This window comes from Leptodactylus fuscus, chromosome 4 (assembly GCF_031893055.1).
Source record: "Leptodactylus fuscus isolate aLepFus1 chromosome 4, aLepFus1.hap2, whole genome shotgun sequence".
NCBI classification, from domain to species: Eukaryota; Metazoa; Chordata; class Amphibia; order Anura; family Leptodactylidae; genus Leptodactylus; species Leptodactylus fuscus.
In genome coordinates, this window is record NC_134268.1 from 45,279,349 (window position 1) to 45,298,267 (window position 18,919).

The following is an 18,919-nucleotide window of genomic DNA, read 5'->3' on the forward strand; positions in this document are numbered from 1 at the left end:
TATGTGCTTATTTCTTCTGAGAACATGCTGTGCTGGTATAGCACACTCAGTTGTGACTCCGGTATATTAATGAAATTGTAATGGAAAAAGGAAATTGCATACAACTGGTAATATCGCCCCGACATATACATCATTTTTGTTATGTTTTGTCACAGAATCTTAAATTTTTTCCCCTATCTTAACTTCCACAAACACAAATGACGGATTTCTCTCCATATTCTCAGCAATGACATTTGCCGTAAATTTAATTTATAATAGTGTACCAAGTATCCAGTGCCGCACTGTCATTGAGATTATTGAAATGATAGTTGTGTGAGATGATCTATCAGTCCAAACTGCAGGACTTGGACCAATCTCGTCTATATTAAAATTACCTGCGCTGTAAGAAAGCCATAACTCTTCGGCTTTCTCTTCCGAGTTTGCCTTCTGTTTTGAGTTTGGTGAATAATTGCATTCTGCTGATCAAAAACAAATTCTAATGTACTCGGCACACTGTCATTGATCACTGGAAGCGCTAATATCCAATAAAAAATATGTGCATGTTTCCGACTAACACTGACATCTTCATAATAAAATCCTGTGCTCTCGGGCCACTGCGTTTTTATGCTAAGATCACAATTTACTAAAGTGCAGCGCCAAAACCCTGCAATTAGATTCTATTACATTTCCAAGCCTCAGTTCCTCACTTTTGAAATGATTTATGTGCAGACTGCAACTTTAATGTAATTTCGGAGAGATGAGTAACTGGAGCTGAGGAATACTGAGATCTTCCCTAAGAAAAGCAGAACGCTTAATTCTATCATATCACCTATATACAGTGCAGTCAATGAGGTGGCGGACTGGATATTCTTGGCTAATCAAAATGAAGGTGTGATGACTACTAAGCGCCTCATTTTGTATTCTTAAAGGGAACCTGTTTTGGGAGACTAAATCACCTACAGGTCAATATGGACCAGTGGCTTAGTGTCCCAGATAGCTCTGTTCGAGGCCAATAGGAAAAAAACAAACCTAGTGATGAACACTTCATTAATTCACAAGTCATTCTTGCGCAATCTTCTCTGTATTGTTCCAATTTTAGTGTATGGGCTGTCGAAGTACGTGTAATAAAATTGGAACATTATGGAGAATATCTAATTTGTGGCGTTCCTGGTGCCTGCTTAGTGAAGCAAGGTAAATAGATCTTGGCTTCATTGCGCATGCGCGTGAGATCCAGTACACGCACAATGCAGCTAAGGAGTGAAAAACTGCAGAGGAGCATAGGAGTCAAGTAAGTAAAAAGGTTTGGGATTTATTTTTGTTGTCAAGGACAGGGTTATTAAAAAAGGACTATTTGGGACACAACGACACTGGTCCATATGATCTGTGATGGTTTAGTATCCCAAATAGACCTAAGAGGTTCCATTTAAACTGGTCTATCAGGCTGCTAGGGCCTGTTAATTCCCTCCGTCTTCATGAACACGGTTTAGCCACCGATTGGAGCCACTCCTCCAAATGCCCTGCTGTTATTATTTTAGTGTACAGGGGCGTCCTCCACTGCCCAACACTATCACTAGACACTCTACTTACATCAATAGCCGATAATAATGGCTCAGGTATCTATGAAATGGGGGGTTTGTTTGCTAGAAGAAAAAAATATGTTGGCAACCCCAGTCTTTGGTATATATACAGCTCAAAGGTAGGAGGACATGACCGGCACTAGATCATTTTTGACCTAAGCATATCTTTACATAGCCTTTATAAAGGCTACTCTAGGCATACCAGTTATTCCTCAATCCTCGCAGCCGTTTTTTTTAATGAAACCAGTTTTCTCCACATGCAAATGAATCTTCAGGGAGTACAGGGGCCGTCATCCCTGTGCCCAAGCACCTCTGCGTCATCAGCCGCCTCTGTTTCTCACCGCCCCCTTCATGGAAGACGATCCCTTCTTCTACACCCCTTTACTGCTTCCAGAGCTGCTAGTCACATACATCGCAATTAAAATCTTGCACATTAGCTGAACGTAACTAGCTGCTCTAGAAGCAGTGAAGAGGTGTAGAAGGAGAGGGGTGAGAAATGGATTCTCTGCCCCACCTCCCAAGTCTGCGACCACTGCAGCCAATCATTGGTCGATGTGGTGACCTCAGTGGTGATGACAGCACCTAAGTTTTGTTCTACTGCATTGTTTTAGAAATAAAATAGCACTGCGTCACATGAAGCACCATATAGCAGCATAATGGGTGCCTATGGCATCTTAATATGAAATTGAGGCATACTGTGCACCTCTGTACAACCTCTTGCACACAGTCCAGTCATGTGCATGAGGGCTAAAATAAAAAATAAAAACAAAACAAATAAAAAACATTGTACTTGCCTAGAAACACCTGCTGATCCATAAGTACTGTGTGCATGGTCACCCAAAGGTTCACAGTGATGACACCAGTGAAGTCAATATTGCAAGGTCATCAATCCGGTTTATGTACAAGACAACATATTACCATCATCACAACGGCATTTTTTGCTGCTGCAGAAATGAAGCAGAAAAGGTACCAGCAAGGAGAATGAGATTCTGGCTAATCCCATCCACACGTCATGGAAAAAAAATGCCGCAGAAAAAGGCGGCATCTTAATTTTTCACTGCCAAGATGCTCTCAATTTCCCTATAGACTTAATAAGGGATGAAAAAATGCATCAAAAACGCAATTAAAAAAACGCTGCAGAAAAACAGGTGATGCATTTCCGCTGTGTTTTTACCTATGATTCGCTATGTGGAGCCTTAGCCTAAAGCTTCTTCTGAAGTCAGATGTGGCACCACCATTTTCAGCCATTTTTTTCTGATCTTGAGCAGCCCCTTTAAGAAGGAGACAAGCTAATGCCAGTCACAGTGAGATGCCAATGACTGCTCTCGATGAACGTACCAATTGGTGATGGAACAAGCTGTTCTACCGCCTAAGGTAATGGTTTGGGATTGTGCCCGTCATGCTTGGTCTCTATACTGCAGCATACAGTAATAGCTGTCAGATGAACAATCGTTCATGTAACCGTCCCCCTATTTAAACCAATCCCTCGTGTTCCTCTTTATCCCGGTGAATGCTAGCAAATTTAAAGGGAAAATATTCTTTTGCAACCCATAAATGTCACCCCCCTCAATGGCAGGCGATGTAGTAACCCACTCCCCATCCGTATCAATACCGAATACACCTACACAATTGCGACTGATAGCTCGGACTATGCTAGGCGTTAGACATCTTGCATATTAATGACGTCAGCATTCTGTAATAATTTGCTAATTTTCGTCAGAGATTCTGTCTCATGTACCTCGGCAGCAGTAACAATAGACTGTATCTGCATTTCTGCCTATATCCTCTGTGTTAATAGCAAGGCTCCGGGATGTTTTTAGAGAGAAATACAGCACGGATCAGTCTTTTAAATGAAATAAAAGCATGCAGGCACTTACTCTTGTGTTTCCAGCTGTCTTTTAAGTTCTGAAAGTAGTGCTTGCTGTTCAACACCATTTTCCTTTACAAACCGAAAAACATGAAATGGCTTTAAGCATTAAGGCACAGAGATTTTACGGCTAGCGAGTGGAATGGTTACGTTTGCACGGCTTTCCCTTTTTTTATTTCCCTAATTTTGAATAGAAAATATTACCTTGCCTATATATATATATATGTATATATATATATATATATATATATATATATATATATATATATATATACACTGTAAGCTCCGTGCCATGTATTCTAAATGACAAATCATTTCTTACCATAACAAAAAAATATAGACTTTTTCACAATTTTTTTCCTGTACAGTACATTCAACTACAGAAATTTCAAGCTCAATGCAATATAATAAATTCTAGTTTTCTGCTTTTTTCTTAAATATAAATCCTTCTGACCAATGACTTAATTCCTAGAAAAAATATTAATTGATTTCCATGTAATAAATAGCTTTGAGAACATAAGTATAAGGAATATGGAATATATCATTAGATTTTTTTGTATTTATTTTTTCAAAATCAGAGAAATATATTAATTCCATCTAATCGGTTTTTATTTTTGAGATTGTAATTTTTTTAAAAAAATTCTATTATCTGTACATGATTATAGGGACAGCCATTTTGCCTGAGCTTCTCTTCTTTAGTGATAGGGGGCATTCACACGGAGTAAAGTGGCGCTGATTCTGCCACGATAACTCTCGGCAGAATCAGCGCTGATAAAAAAAGCCTCCCATTGACTTCAATGGGTTCCGTTGTCCATGCAGAACACATTGAAATCAATGGGTTAAAAAAAGCCTCCCATTGATTTCAATGTGTTCCGCGCGGAAAGCGGAACTCACTGAAGCCAATGGGAGTCTTTTTATCAGCGCTGATTCTGCCATGAGTTATCATGGCAGAATTAGCACCACTTTACTACGTGTGAATGCCCCCATATGCTTTATAGTGTAGTCATGGCCATAGGCAGTAATAGTCTGCAGCTGACTCACATAAAATCTAGTTCTAAACATAGATTACTTTTGGTGAATATTTCAGGGCCAATAAAGAGAATGTGCCATGTCTAAAATCTGATATAAACACTTTTAGGTCGGGACCCCACAGGCCGGAAATGTTGCGATTTGCCCATACTGGAAACACCGCGGGAAAAAATCACGTCATTATACAGTATATGCAAAGTGGATGGGATTCATGCAAATCCCATGTCCACTTTGCGGATAAACCCGCAGCACATACATGCTGCGATTTCCAAAATGGGCACGGTTTTGGAAATCATGTCAAGTATATCTACGGAAACGCCGGTGGCTTTCCCGTAGATATAATGGTAACAGAAAGTCCGTGGAGGAAAACTCTGCGAACCTTCTGTTTAAAGCACTGCGGGAAGAACTGTGATACGCTGCGGATCGTCCCGTGGGGCCTTAGCTTTAGGCCGAAGCCCTGTGTTGCGTAAACTACAGCGTTTCACAGTATCTGGATAATCCCATCTACTTATTGCAGAAAAATACCCGGACTGAAAAAGCTACAATTTTAATACACATTGTGCTTTTGTAAATCACAGCCTGTCTATTATACCTACAGAAACGCTGGCGTTTTCCTTATAGGTGTAATAAAAGCACAAAGTCTGCAGAGGGAAACTCTATGGGTTTTCTGTGGAGAAAAATGTGATGTGTTTTTGCTGCAGTTTGTCCCGCAGTGCTTTTTGGCTATGGTCTGCTATGTGGGGTCTTAGGCTGGGTTCACACTACACTACAGGGGATGGCTTGCTGGCGGTCAACTTTACAACCCATTCACTTCCCTATTCACAGAATTAGAGCAGCACCGCCAGCTCAGATATTTCTGTTCTCCTGACCACCATTGGCCTTGGCATATGGACAGGTATTCCTATCTCACCCACAAAGGGCTTAGGTGGGAATACCCCATTAGACAATGAGTACATTTTATTTTACTTGTTTACCTTATTCGCTCTCTAAGTATGTTTTTTTGTTTTTATGCTCTTCTGACTTACTATAGATTACACGCAGAAGCACTTATTCTGGAGAATTATGTCTATGTATGTAAATCTTATTTTCTAGCTAACAATGTAACGCCACCACTTAATATGTTTATAGTTTAGGAACGTCGGCTTCTACAGTAAATGATATTTTAAAAGCTACTGTAACAATAGATGACGTCTTGATACACAAGGACGCTCTTACCTTCAATTGTTTATTCTCATTCTTCACCTCTTCCATTTCTGATTTCAGTCTGTTAACCATTGAAGATAAAAGCTCTTCTCTTTTTTGGAAGTTGCTGTAAAATATATATACATGTTATTTGTATACACATAGTAGATTGCTTTATAGGTTATAGTACATTCTTGCATGAAATAATTCTGGAGCCTCTATTCTTACATTCTTCCTTTTTCTGCAAGGAACCCATTGAAGTCAATGAGAGGCTTTTTTTTATCAGCGCTGAAATTCCACACCAAATTCCTCACCATTTTCATCCGTGTAAACCCCACACCATACTAATACCACATAACAACCAATCACAGCTCAGTTGTTTTTTTTTTTTGTTTTTTTTTAAACTGCAGTGTGTTTGGTTGCTATGACCAACAAGGACATCTGTTCTCTAAGGCCGGGGCCCCACGTAGCGTTAACGGTGCGATTTTGTTAGGGTGAAATTGCTTTACAGTGAATGCAAAGTGGATAGGATTCTGGGTCAACCTATCCACACATTGCAAAAAATTTACTGCAGCGGACATGTTGCAATCTCAAAAACCTTCACATTTTTGTAAATCGCAGCTTGTCAATTATACCTACACTGGCCCTGGCATTTTCTGTATAATTTAAGCGTATATATATATATATATATATATATATATATATGTAGCAGTTTTCCTCTGCAGACTTTCTGTGAAATACACTGCAAAAAAAATGCAATGCCGTGTCTTTAGGGCCTGTTCACATGGAGTAAACGGGCGTGTATTTTGGCAAAATACGCATGTATAAAAAACGTGTGTATAAATAAGAATCCCATTGACTTCAATGACGTTTTTTTACACGTGTAAAAAAACATGTCAAAATACATGTGCAAAATGTATTTTGACTTATATATTGATGTGTATTTTGACGTGTATTTTAACGTGTTTTTACACGTGTAAAAAAATGTCATTGAAGTCAATGGGAGGGCCTGTTCACATGGAGTAAACGCGCGCTCATTTTGGCAAAATACACGTGTAAAAAATACACGTGTAAAAATAAGACTCCCATTGACTTCAATGACATTTTTTTTTACACGTGTAAAAAAACATGTCGGAATACACGTGTAAAATGTCACTGAAGTTAATGGGAGTCTTATTTTTACATGTGTATTTTTTTTACACGTGTATTATGCCAAAATACAAGCGTGTTTACTCCGTGTGAACAGGCCCTCCCATGGTTTTTGCTGCAGCTCTTTTTGTCTGATGCTCGCTACCTGGGGCCTTAGACATCATTGATAAATTCGGTCAAAACTTTTCTCTAAGTTCCAATTAAATTATATCATATCTTATACAATCCCATTGTATGTTTTTTCTACTGTTTTTTGGTGAACATTATTACCTATGTAATTTATTGTAAAAAAGAAATCAAACTAGAATTGAAAAAAAATTATATAATAAAATGTACAGTATATTACTTCAAAATTTATTGTATATATTAGTACAAAAATGTAAAACTTACACAGAAGAGGTAAATTAAAACTAAAAAATAAGCAAAATACAATCTATCCTTGAGCATGAAATGCAGTAGTCATAAAATGGTTGTAATATCAGTCCACAAGCTTGTCTCGGCAATATGAGAAATTGTATACTGCCTGAGCAGTAACTGAAGGAGGCTGGCAACGTGTCACATATATTGTATATGTAGCTTTCTTTGTATTACTTGTACTTTCTACTTACATCTGAAGCTCACTATAAATCAAATACAAGGCCAAAGGATTTGTATATTAGAAACACAAAAGCTGGAAGCACTTCTCAGAATGCATAATTTATGACCCTGGTCTCTCCAGTCCTTGGAGCAGTCGTATTCGAACACTCGCATTTGTTTCTTTGTGTAAACTTTTGCTTGTTGTTTTACATTTCTTAGCAAACAGCGAAAGTTATGTAACCAACTTCCACGCCCGGCGTTTGCATCGTGCGCTCTGCCAAGTCCCAAAACCAACGTGACGGAGGGAGTTTAGATATAATGAACTTTAATAAAAGCACTTAAGCACAGGCAAAGCGCCTCAATAAAACCTGATGACATCATAATCTTTCCTGTTGTAAACTGCAGCGGTCCCCTTCTGAAACGCGAAATATGAAACATTTATAGGAGTGGATGAAGTAGGACCTGTAAAATTCATCTTCTGAGTATTAACAGCTTATTCATTATTTGTTTCATGTTTTCCTAACATCCTGTTTCAATAGCCTATTACTTCTATATTGTTCTTCAGCCACATGGACTCGCACATTCCTGCCAGCTGAGATAGGCTGATTTATAATAATGATATCCCTAAAATCCATATGTTTGATGCATCCTGTGAAAGTACTTAGGAGATGTTCGCTTACATACATCGCAGTAACCTGCAGCCACGAGAACAGCAAATTCAATGTATAGTATCCTGGTTGTTTCACAAAGACCGAGAACACACTATGGGGCCATCTATTAAGACCACTCGTGACCTTTAATATAATTCATTAATATATATGGCACATGCCAAACACAAATAGGATTCCAGATTTACAGTAGCTTTAAATTATCTGAGAATATACCAGGAGATGGATTTTGAGGTAGACATCCACCTCGGATTCCTCTTCATTTTCCGGTCCCCGACTCCTCGTCGCTGACTAGGCCCAGATGGCCCACAAGCAGTCACAGAATCTCGAGCAGGACACTTATTTTTTTCATTGTCCTGCTCTGATCTCTGCATCCTATTGAAAACAAAGGGAGACAAAATCAAGGTGGAATCTGCTGCTGATTTTGGAACGGAATTCTCCCCAGAATCAACAACAAATTCCGCCATGTGACCGTGGCCCAAAGGGGTTATCTGGGATTAGGATATTAATTTCTGTTGGTTTTTCACTACTGTGCTTACCAACTACAGCGCAGTATACTGTAAAGTGTATGTGCTTAAAGAGGACCTTTCACCATTTTGGGGTACATGTGGTTTTATATACCGCTAGAAAGCCGACAGTACGCTGAATTCAGCACACTGTCGGCTTTCATGATCTGTGCCCCCGGTGAAGAGTTATCGGTGCCGGTACCGTAGCTCTTCACTGTCAGGAGGGTGTTTCTGACAGTCAGTCAGGAATGCCCTTCCTCACAGTAGCGCTATAGACACATGTCCCCAAAATGGTGAAAGGTCCTCATTACTCTGCCCCATTCATTTGAATGGCACTGAGCTGCAGTATTGTCATGTTACCAAAGGAAATAAGCTTGAGAAGTAAAAGTGGAGCTAAATATTATAGTCCCAAATAACCTCTTAAAAAAGGGTAGCTACATTTTCTACACCCTGCAGAGGCTTAAAATATAAAATATGTAGTATAATCATGTTTCCGCTCAGCCAGGGATCCTTTGGAAAGTCTCCAATAGGGTTTCTACCACCTTGACCTCTGGTCCACATATGGGTGATGCAGCCAACCAATAGTTGACCAGTGATACTCCATTGGCTTCATCGCTCACTTCTGAGCAGAAGATCAATTAAGACTGAGGATTCCAAATGAAGACGCAACGTTGGATCACTAACTAAATGGAAAAGTTGTGCAGGACTAGAAAATATGGCTGACAACTTCATCACAGGAAGTGACATCACATTAAAATGAATAGTAGTGAGTTGCGGCATGGTCATGATGTCACTTCCTGAGAAGTCAGTCATATGTTATAATCCTGCACAACCCCTTTAAAATAATGTAATGCACAGAATTCATTTCTGTACATTATAGGAGATTTCTGGGAGTCAAATACTGGAAGTCTTTCAAAAGGCCATCAATATCAGATTGGTGGGATTCCAACTCATAGGCTAAACCATTGACTCCGACTCCTGCTCATGTTCCAACAACTTCATAAATGGCCATTGTCAGGCAAAAGCATTAAAGTACCTTTAATTCGGAAAAAAAAATAGTGATTGAATTTCTTAGAAAGGAAAGCCAACAAGCTACGTATCTAATAAATTATACAATATCAATAACTGTAAAATATCATTTAACATAATTCATCATTTTATTTTAAAGCTGGAGTCGTAAACTTCTGGCCCTGACTCCGATTCCTGCCTGGCACTTCCAAGTGCTATATATTCTGCCCGTAACTCCATAGATCTCTGCCCCATCCCATTAGTTACCTATATACAGGAACCCTCCAGTAGCCAGTGTCTGGTTTACCACCGCCAGGCACATGTAAACACATGTATGCCGTCACACAGCGCCGTGTACCCTGAACCGGCGAACTAGGGTTCACGATGACAAAAGACAAGACAAAATAAACACGGCATGGATAAAAAAAACAAGAAGAAAAACACAACCATCAAATATTGCACTTTCTGTGTTATCAGAAGGCAGAGGAAGCTAACTATTCTCAGTTTTTCTTCTTCTTGGTATAAAGCAATGCACTGGATACGGGGTAAAATTCCATGACAGTACGACTCTGGAGACATCTTTGATCATTCGTTGTGATGCATAAAATATGTCACAGCTGTACCATAAAAGATATCAGCCATCAGGCAGGGCTGTCATTTGCCCTTGCTGGTTTATATGAGGGAGAAGGAAAAAGTCAGCTTTTCTGTTTTGTACTTCTGTCGAATTACTACTAAGGATAAACACAAGCTATTTAGACTATGCACATATTATCAGATTTCTGCTTCATATCAAACAGAGCCTCATCATAAAATAAACATGCTAAGGAGGACGGCTCGACCTGATATTTCCTTACAACATACACCATTTCATATGTTCTTATAAGCTGTGAATATGTTAAGGGCTGCTGGAGAGCTAGGCTCGAAAAAAAAGGATTACACATTTCCCCCGAGACCGGTCCCTTTCATTTGATTTTCTGTGATGCACGCATCTTATTTTCATTCAAAATCTCATCCTGGGTAACAAAAGCCTCAGTTATGACTACAAAAGCAAAGTGGCAACTAGAAATTCATGACATTTGTATCACAAAAGAGAAAAACATAAGGCAACAAAATGGGTTCCCCTATACCGTGTGTACATAACATACTGCATATAGATTTAGGATCTGAATAGGAAAGGGATTTGCCTGCAGTCCTCTCATTAAACATCCACCGGCAATCTACTGCTCGATTGTATGAACTGGGATTCGCCGTGTGTTATCGTCTTCGCATTGTCTTGTACTAAACAGAAAACCCGCCATATAAATGTAATGCTGAACAATTAGATCAGATAGGAAGAATATCCCCAAATACAATATTACTAATGTTTAGCTCCACATTTGGAGCCTTTTCGAGGATATTAGGGAAGCCCTAACATAATCTTATCATCAGAATCACGGTTATAATCCATGGAAATGTTGTAAAAGACGTGTACTTATAGTCTACTGACAATACAGTATAATGGTGGATTTGTAGTGTCCTGGCAGAACGTTAAAATCTACAGCACCAGGCAAAATGCTGAAAGAAAATATTCTAGAACATCACTTTAAGGCTACCGTCACACAAAGGAATTTGTTACTATATGTATAATTTGTAGCTGATATATGGGGCGGATTCTACATCTTAATTCTGGCTGGAATCTTCCATTGCTTTCAATAGAGACAGTGGTGGGCCCTTCTTATGTCAGGACAATGAAAAAGAAGCGTCTTGCTCTATCTTCCTGCAGATCCAATAGCTGATTCAGCCACAGAACCCATGGTCCGAAGTGACTACTGACTAGCCTCTTTGTTTCTGAGAATAATTTCAGAGTAAACTTGCTCATGTTCAAGGGAGCTTCCCCTAGAGGGCAGCAAACAGAGGCACTGCTTTCCTATTTACATCTTGGGAAATAGATTTGCATATTTTTACCATAATCCCCCAGCGGAGCAAAAAAGGCTTTTGTAAGACTCCATATGCCCGAGAAGGTGATCTCTCCTTAGGGAGTGATATTATCCCCAGAGTAAACTTGCAACAGTTAAGCTTTGACTTTCGGCCGCAGGATGCACAGGGATGGAATTTGGAGAAGAAGCCTAAAATTTCTCTTCAGTTTTCTCCCATAAGGTTTATTCCTGTTGTTTGTTAGGATATGACATTACGTTATGATCAGTAGTGGGTTGCTCTCAGGGACCATAAGTGATCACGAGAGTGAAATAGGTTGCAGCCATGCTGTATAGATGCTGCAGTCACAATTTGACAGAGGCATCAAAGTGGTTATTGGGGTACTGTCACTGATCATGGCAGTTAGAAGCAGGCACCTCTTATATAACATAGCTGACACGCAATGTGTATGGATCCTGAGCCCTCTCCATACTCTCTAGAATGTAGAATTACGACATGTGTCTGGAAGGCTTAAGAATGTACTATGGGGAAAAACTTTAGATATAATATTAATACACCAGTGGTATTCCAGCAGTGCTATTTGTATCAATATTTCAAAACCATTCATATTAGGATATATATGTTATACGATCTCCAGTCTGACCACCAGTGCACAGCTTGCTCTACTGAGTAGATATATTGTCAGATTCTCCTGTGTGACCCTCAACTGAAATATTACATTATTATCACCTATTAAAATCCTCCTGGCGATTCTCAAACAACTGCGTCTACCCCCCCCCCCCCAAAGCACCACCCTTGTCTCTCAGAATATATTCCTATATACAGAGTTCTGTACAAGATGGTTTTTACCTTATCTAAAGGAGCAGGAGAGCAGTGATATAATAGGCGACTGTCTACAATGAAAACTCCCCGTCTTCAATGGTCTGTCTATACCGTCTGCTGTGTGCGGAGTTTCATTGTACAGTATTTTTATCCTACTTTCACTTGACAGGCTAAAGTACATCATATAGGAATACACTAAGACTCTGCAGCGAGTTAGAGACAGAAGTTATATGAACTGCTGCCCCCAGAGCAGAGCAAGTGCAGTGTAATAAAGCACCATGACTGACTCTGCAAAGCCAGGAGGATCATTGGAAATGTGCACTATGGTGCAAAGGTTTTAGGCAGGTGTGGAAAAAATACTGCAAAGAAAGAATGCTTTTCGAAATAGAGGTGTTAATGGTTTATTTTCTGTCAACTAACAAAATAAAGTGATTGAACAAAAAAAGAATCTAAAGCCTGTTATTTGGTGTGACCTTTGCTTTCTATCAGTTCTTCACGGTACTTGCAGACGGTTTTTGAAGGAACTCGGCAGGGCGGTTGTTCCAAACATCTTGGTACATCTAAGCACCGATCTTCTGTGGATGTAGCAACAGGAGAAGGACCAACCGACGGGATAGGTCAAGGATAGCGCTCACCCAATTATTAGGAACTTTCTTTATTGCACAACACTTAAAGGGAATGGGCACAACCCGTTTCGGACCCTTAGGTCCTTTATCAAGTGCAAATGTACTGGCCTGGGATGGCTTGAAACTTCTGTGGATGTAGGCTTGTTTCAATTGTTCTGTCTCTTGAAGTAACCCCAGACAGACTGGATGATTTTGAGATCAGGGCTCAAAACATCACGTCCAGGCCTCCTCCTATAAAGGAAGGACACACCAAATTTTAACAGGATTTAGATTACTCTTTTGTGTAAAGGGGTTGTGCCTTTATGGACACTGGGATAAGTGTCCGATGGCTAGAGGGGGGATGCCGGATCCATTTTGATAAAAAAAAAAAAAAGTACTATAACAAAAAAATGTCAAGACCTGATGTCCTGTGGCAGATTAACATGGCATATGCTAAGACACTGTGGTGTGGTGTTATAATGCTCATCCATCACGATGTAGGTAATGTATTCAGAGGCAGCTCCTGAGCTGCAGTATACGAAAAATGAATTAATATATTACAATAATAAAGAACCTCCTTTAAGCCCATCAGCCTCAGGAGTTTTGCGGTGCACAAGACGCCAGGGCAATGGAGACTTCCTTCTTGATAATAGGTGCCGCCACCCAGGGTCTATGTTCCCCAGACAAGACCAGCAATGGGAGTGCTCTTAAACAATTACTCATATCTGGAGGGACAGCTGAAATGTTGTTGAACATAAAGAGACATAACAAAATCTCCCAAGGCTTTGGAGATATTCCTGGGATTTCACAATATACTACCCCGCAGACTCCTAATCTCAGTAGTACAGAATCAACGTTAGCCAAATGCGCCAGAAGGCTGCCACTATCATTTTGCTCATACTAGCTATGATTTACATGTGCCCACTTTACTTTGACATGAAGTCTGTAGGAGAACCTCCTTAAAATAGCCCTGCACGGGTTTACCGAGTTACTGATATACTTTCATAGGTTGGACAAGGGTGAACCTTCTCTTTAAATAACTTTAAAATTAAGGCCCCACATTGTGGAAACAAAGCTTTTTTTTGTTGCAGATTCTTTTTGCGTTTTTTTGAGCTAATGCCAAGAATGGTCACAAAATAAAAAAAATATACAGGAAGATGTTTTACTTCTACCTTTTACTCAATTCAATCCTAGCTTCAGCTTAAAAAATCTCAACAAAAATTGCAAAAAAAACCCCCTGCCTTTCTGTCGCGTGGGTCCTTAACCTAAAGGGTTTTTTCATCATGGTTTCACCTTCTCTCCTGTCTCCTTTCCCCTCCAATTCCAGGTTTCAGGTTGGCAGTTAGACTTAGCACCTGAGACTATTAGTGTGCTTGAGGTTTACATATATTAAAGGGGTTGTCTCATCTCAAGGATTCTATCTATACTGGTAGCTTATGTAAATTGATGACTTTTCTTAAATATATTGCTTTTGAAAAGCTGCTTTGTTTGCCTGCTATGTGACCTTATTCCTCACATTGTTTACACAGCGTTGCTATAACCGCGAACATATAGGGCAAGTGATATCACTCACTCACTGCTCTGCCGGCAGGACAATCCGTTCAACTAATTGCAGTTTTGCTGATAAAGCCAAGTCTGTTATCTCCCTATGTAAACACACAGATGACACTGAGTCGATTCTGTTCGAGCATCTGCATATTATCTGATCTGCAGAAGTGTTGTGAGACTTCTCAGGCCCGTTCAGCAAGAGAGGGGGAGGGAGGAGAAATACAGGAAGTGAGAAGAGACTGAAAGCAGCCTGCTGATACACTGACATGGGTACTAATCAGGCACTGTTTTAGCCCTTATCAGGGCTCAGCAGCTAAGTGTACTTTCCAAAGGTGTAAGCTGTCAATCACAGTAAAAAGAAGAGAATAGATGTAACTGGGAACAGTGACTAATCCAACCACTATAGCTAGGCATATACTTAGTTGTATCAAACAAATGAAGATAAAATAAATTATTGGTAAAACACTTTAGTTAGTTTTGGCTACAGAAATAAATAAGTCTCTGGAGATAGGAATACCTATTTAAGGGGAAATTGGGATCGGTTCTGTTCTGAACAAATCACAATCTGATCCTAGACAGGTGACGGGACTACTTGTGTCCTGGTGATTTATGATAATGGGAGACCCCTTCCTGCTGGCAACTCTACTTTCCCATACCGTGTATAGCGAGAATTGCCTCTTGTGCATAGGGCCTACACGTTTGATTAGTGAAGGCCCAATCCCTGGGATGTCCTAGTCCATTATCTGCCTCCCCTAAACAAGTAGTCAAAATATAGCAGTGACTGAGGATTCGAGCTTCTTCTTCAACTACAACCCATGCACTTGACTGAGTGTCCATCTGAGTTGGAGCCGATTTTGCAGAGGAATGCAGTCAGATGAAACTGAGTGCATTCCATTATACCCTTACCTTTATGGGAGTTTTCAATGCGTTCTGTTCTAATTAAACAGAACAGAGTAGGACCTGCTCTATTTTCATCGGAATGGACCTGCAGACGGCATACTCAAAAATGTGCATGAAGACTTAAAGTCAAGAGTACAGTTGAGCCACAGAACCGCCACCAATCTAACCACTAACACCCATGGCACTCTGACTGCAGTTTATTATATTTCTACTAAGAATTTCTAATTTTGATCTAAAATGTGCAGGTCCTGAAAAAGATTCCTTGGAAGGTACTCCCTACGAGCAGGAAGTTGGAAAGCACCTGCTGCGGTGTGAACAACTAACATCAAACCGTAATTCCATTGTTACTTATTTATTTTATTCACCTTTCCAGAGATGATTGAATCTTCTTGCCGGTTCTTCCATTCCCCCCCTTTCTTTCTTTTTTTTTGCAGCTGCGGCATTAACCGTTTTCTGTTTGAAAGTTTTCCCCTATTAGCTCAACATACATGGCTCATTACATTATTTGTTAATTTACTACGCAGCAGTGCTTTGAAAGAGAAAGAGTAAACAGCCACTTACCCGACATAAAGAATCGATTAGTGGTCGCCATCTGGATCAGCTCTCCAGCAAACTGGCTGCCATATGTTTCGGCCAACACGACAAAACAAACTGTTTTATATTGTCACCACCTCCAGCTCTGTTTTATGTATTGTACCAGCTTTAATAGACTTATGAAATGGATTAGAGGCTCTTTCACTTGTGCCCTACTGCTAGATCGAAAAGGAAAAAGAAAAGAAAAAAAAAAAAAAATCGAACCTACGGAAAGGTTTTAAAACAGTGAACGTCACCAGGAATAGAACGCTCCTGACAGCAGCAAATAAAAGAGGAGACGTAATTGTTCCGAGTCCTTATTACTGTGTTTATTAATCTGTAAAGGCTTTAATTAAAGTCATTCTTATCACAAACCAGGAAGGCTGCAATAACGAAGAAAATAATAGGAAATTAATTTAGCATGTAAGAGATTAACAGCATCTAAAATCGGATTCTCCTACTGTCCAATTTCATAAATAATACATGCGTAAATACATATAGGTTGCTGTTGGAAAAATAACATATCAGGTTCAAATGAAATTTAGGAATGTTAATCTCTTTTGCAGCTGCTATTTTTGTTTTATGGTATTTTTACAGCTGTTTTTAATTTCTTTTAAGAAATACTAAACCTTTAGGAGAATTCCCCTGCGAGCAGCCGCAGTACAGATAATTGGTTTCATTGCAATTCAGATTATGAACATCATTTTTCAGTTGTTACTTTCAAACTCCATATACAGCGAAATCTGTAAGCCATTTTCTTCATTTCAGCTACCTCGAGAAGGCAAAATTACACGAGCGACGCAGTCACATTATTCAATTGTCTCTAAAAGTATTTACCTATATGGGATGCTTAAGAAGAATCTCGAAACTGTGTCTAAGTAGAAAAACATCTATTATTTTGCATAAAAATATGTGCGGAACGGTTGCTAGGCTTAACAATGGCTTCTGCGCCAAGTCTCAAATGTCACGAAACAGAAAAGTAAATGCAGAACAATTTAAATGGTTCAATAAATTTGCTCAAAATAGCAGAATGCGTTACTTTAAGATGTATGCTACAGCGCCGCTTATAATCGCACCGCGCGCGCCCTTGGATGGCTTTTATGCTGCTGATTATTTTATTTTTCAAGTTGGGAAAAAAACATTTTCATAAGAGGCTGTTAAGAGCTCAAGGTTAGCAAACATCTCATGATTTACTGTGCAAATTAGTGCCGATAAATTATACAACATATTTATTCCTTCTAGAACAACAGTAAAAAGGATGACGTGCGCAGGATTGTTCTTTGTAAGTTTTCATGTTTATGGAGACAAAACTCAGAAGAAGTTAGTTACTTTTCAAGTCGAAGGCATTATATAACAGCAGAAAATCTGTAAGAGGCCGCCGACATCCATCGATCATGTGCCAGTTATAACAACGGCACCAGAGGAATATAGAACGGCGCGCCAGATGTAGTTATGCTTCTGAATTTCATTTGTTTGTGTATATAATACAACGTTTCGGGTATAAAACCCTTCATCACGCTAGTGTAAATACACAGCATGGAAAAGACCGCCGTGGCAGAGACATATGGCAGTGGCAGTGACTAGGGTTGAGCGATCGTGTTCGGAAAAGATCGGATTCTGATCGGCGATCGAGAAAATTTCCCAATCGCGATCGGAATTCCGAACATGATCTTTTTATGTGGGATCGAGATCGGTGATCTTTTCTCGCAATGCTTTTCTTAGCCTTCACACTGAGTATACACTGTATACTCAGTGTGAAGGCTCCGCTGCAGGTCCATAGGAATGAATGGAAGCAGCTGGCACACATTCTTAACCCCCTGCGTGCCGGCTGCCTCCATTCATTCATTCATTCGAATGGGAGGCTAAACTAAACATCTCTAGCAGCTACTTACCTCTAGAGATGGCTGCTCCGGTGCCCTCCTTCTTCTTGTCCTCGATGCTGCTCCGAGATGCAGTCTTCTTGCCTCGCTGCCCCGCCTCCCAGGTTAGTGTTTAAAGAGCTAGGTAGGCGGAGCTTGTGGCTTAGGAGAGTGTGGGCGGGTACAGGGTGGGGAGACGTGATGTCTCCCCTCCCAGTACCCGCCCACACTCTCCTAACCCGCCCACAACCTCCTAACCTGGCAGGGAGGGGGCAGCGAAGGGAGAAGACTGCAGCGTGGAGCGGCAGCGAGGACAAGAAGAAGGAAGGCACCGGGCACCAGACCAGCCATCTCTGGATGTAAGTGGACACCAGGGGGGACTAAGTAGCCAGAGGATTAAAAAAAAATCCTCTGGCTACTTTAGTGATTCACTACACAGCGTGGATTCTAACAATTCTTAGATTCCATGCTGTATAGTGAATAGGATTGCTTTTAAAATCCGATCTCCGATTAGTAAAAAAAATCCCATTGACTTGCATTGGGATCGGAATTGGGATCGAGATCGGGTTCGAATGAAAAATGATCGGAAATCGGATTTTAAAATCGATCCTGAAAAGTCAAGATCGGCTCAACCCTAGCAGTGACTTATGGCTGCCGTGGCAGAGACATATGGAAGAAACTAGTCGTGTGGTGATGTCCAATTATTATTGAATCCAAAGTGATAGGTGATGCCTGCCATCATCAGCAAAGCAGATCATACACCTCTGCCCTAACTGACCTGGTGGTAAAGTCTCTTTAAGGCCCACCATCCCTACCGCTTTGGATTCGATAATAATTGGACTTCACAACACAATTAGTTTCTTCTATATGTCTCCCCTACGACATCCATAAACGGTCTTTTCCATGCTGTGTAGTTACAAATGCCTGATGAAGGGTTGTATACCCGAAACGTTGTATTGTATACACCAATAAATGAAATTTTGAAGCATAACTACATCTGGAGTGCGGTTGTATTTTCCTCTGGTCCTACGTAGGGAGGTAGTCAGCCCCAAACAGAACGAGCACCCAATACCCTTCTAATATCTGTTTGCTGCCTATACACATACTGTGATTGAGTTCAGTTATAAAAGTGCAATCTTCTTATGTGATAGTAGGCA

General features: G+C 40.1%; 1 protein-coding gene across 1 annotated transcript in view; it reads right to left on the minus strand.

The window, feature by feature from the left end:
- Nucleotides 1-18,919, minus strand: part of LOC142201133 (uncharacterized) — a 279,771-nt gene that overhangs the window by 34,232 nt on the left and 226,620 nt on the right. Inside the window, exons 23-24 of the mRNA XM_075271958.1 lie at nt 5,668-5,761; nt 3,434-3,495 (exon numbers count right to left, since the gene is read on the minus strand). Coding sequence (XP_075128059.1) covers nt 3,434-3,495; nt 5,668-5,761 — 156 coding nt within the window. The remainder of the gene's footprint in view (nt 1-3,433; nt 3,496-5,667; nt 5,762-18,919) is intronic.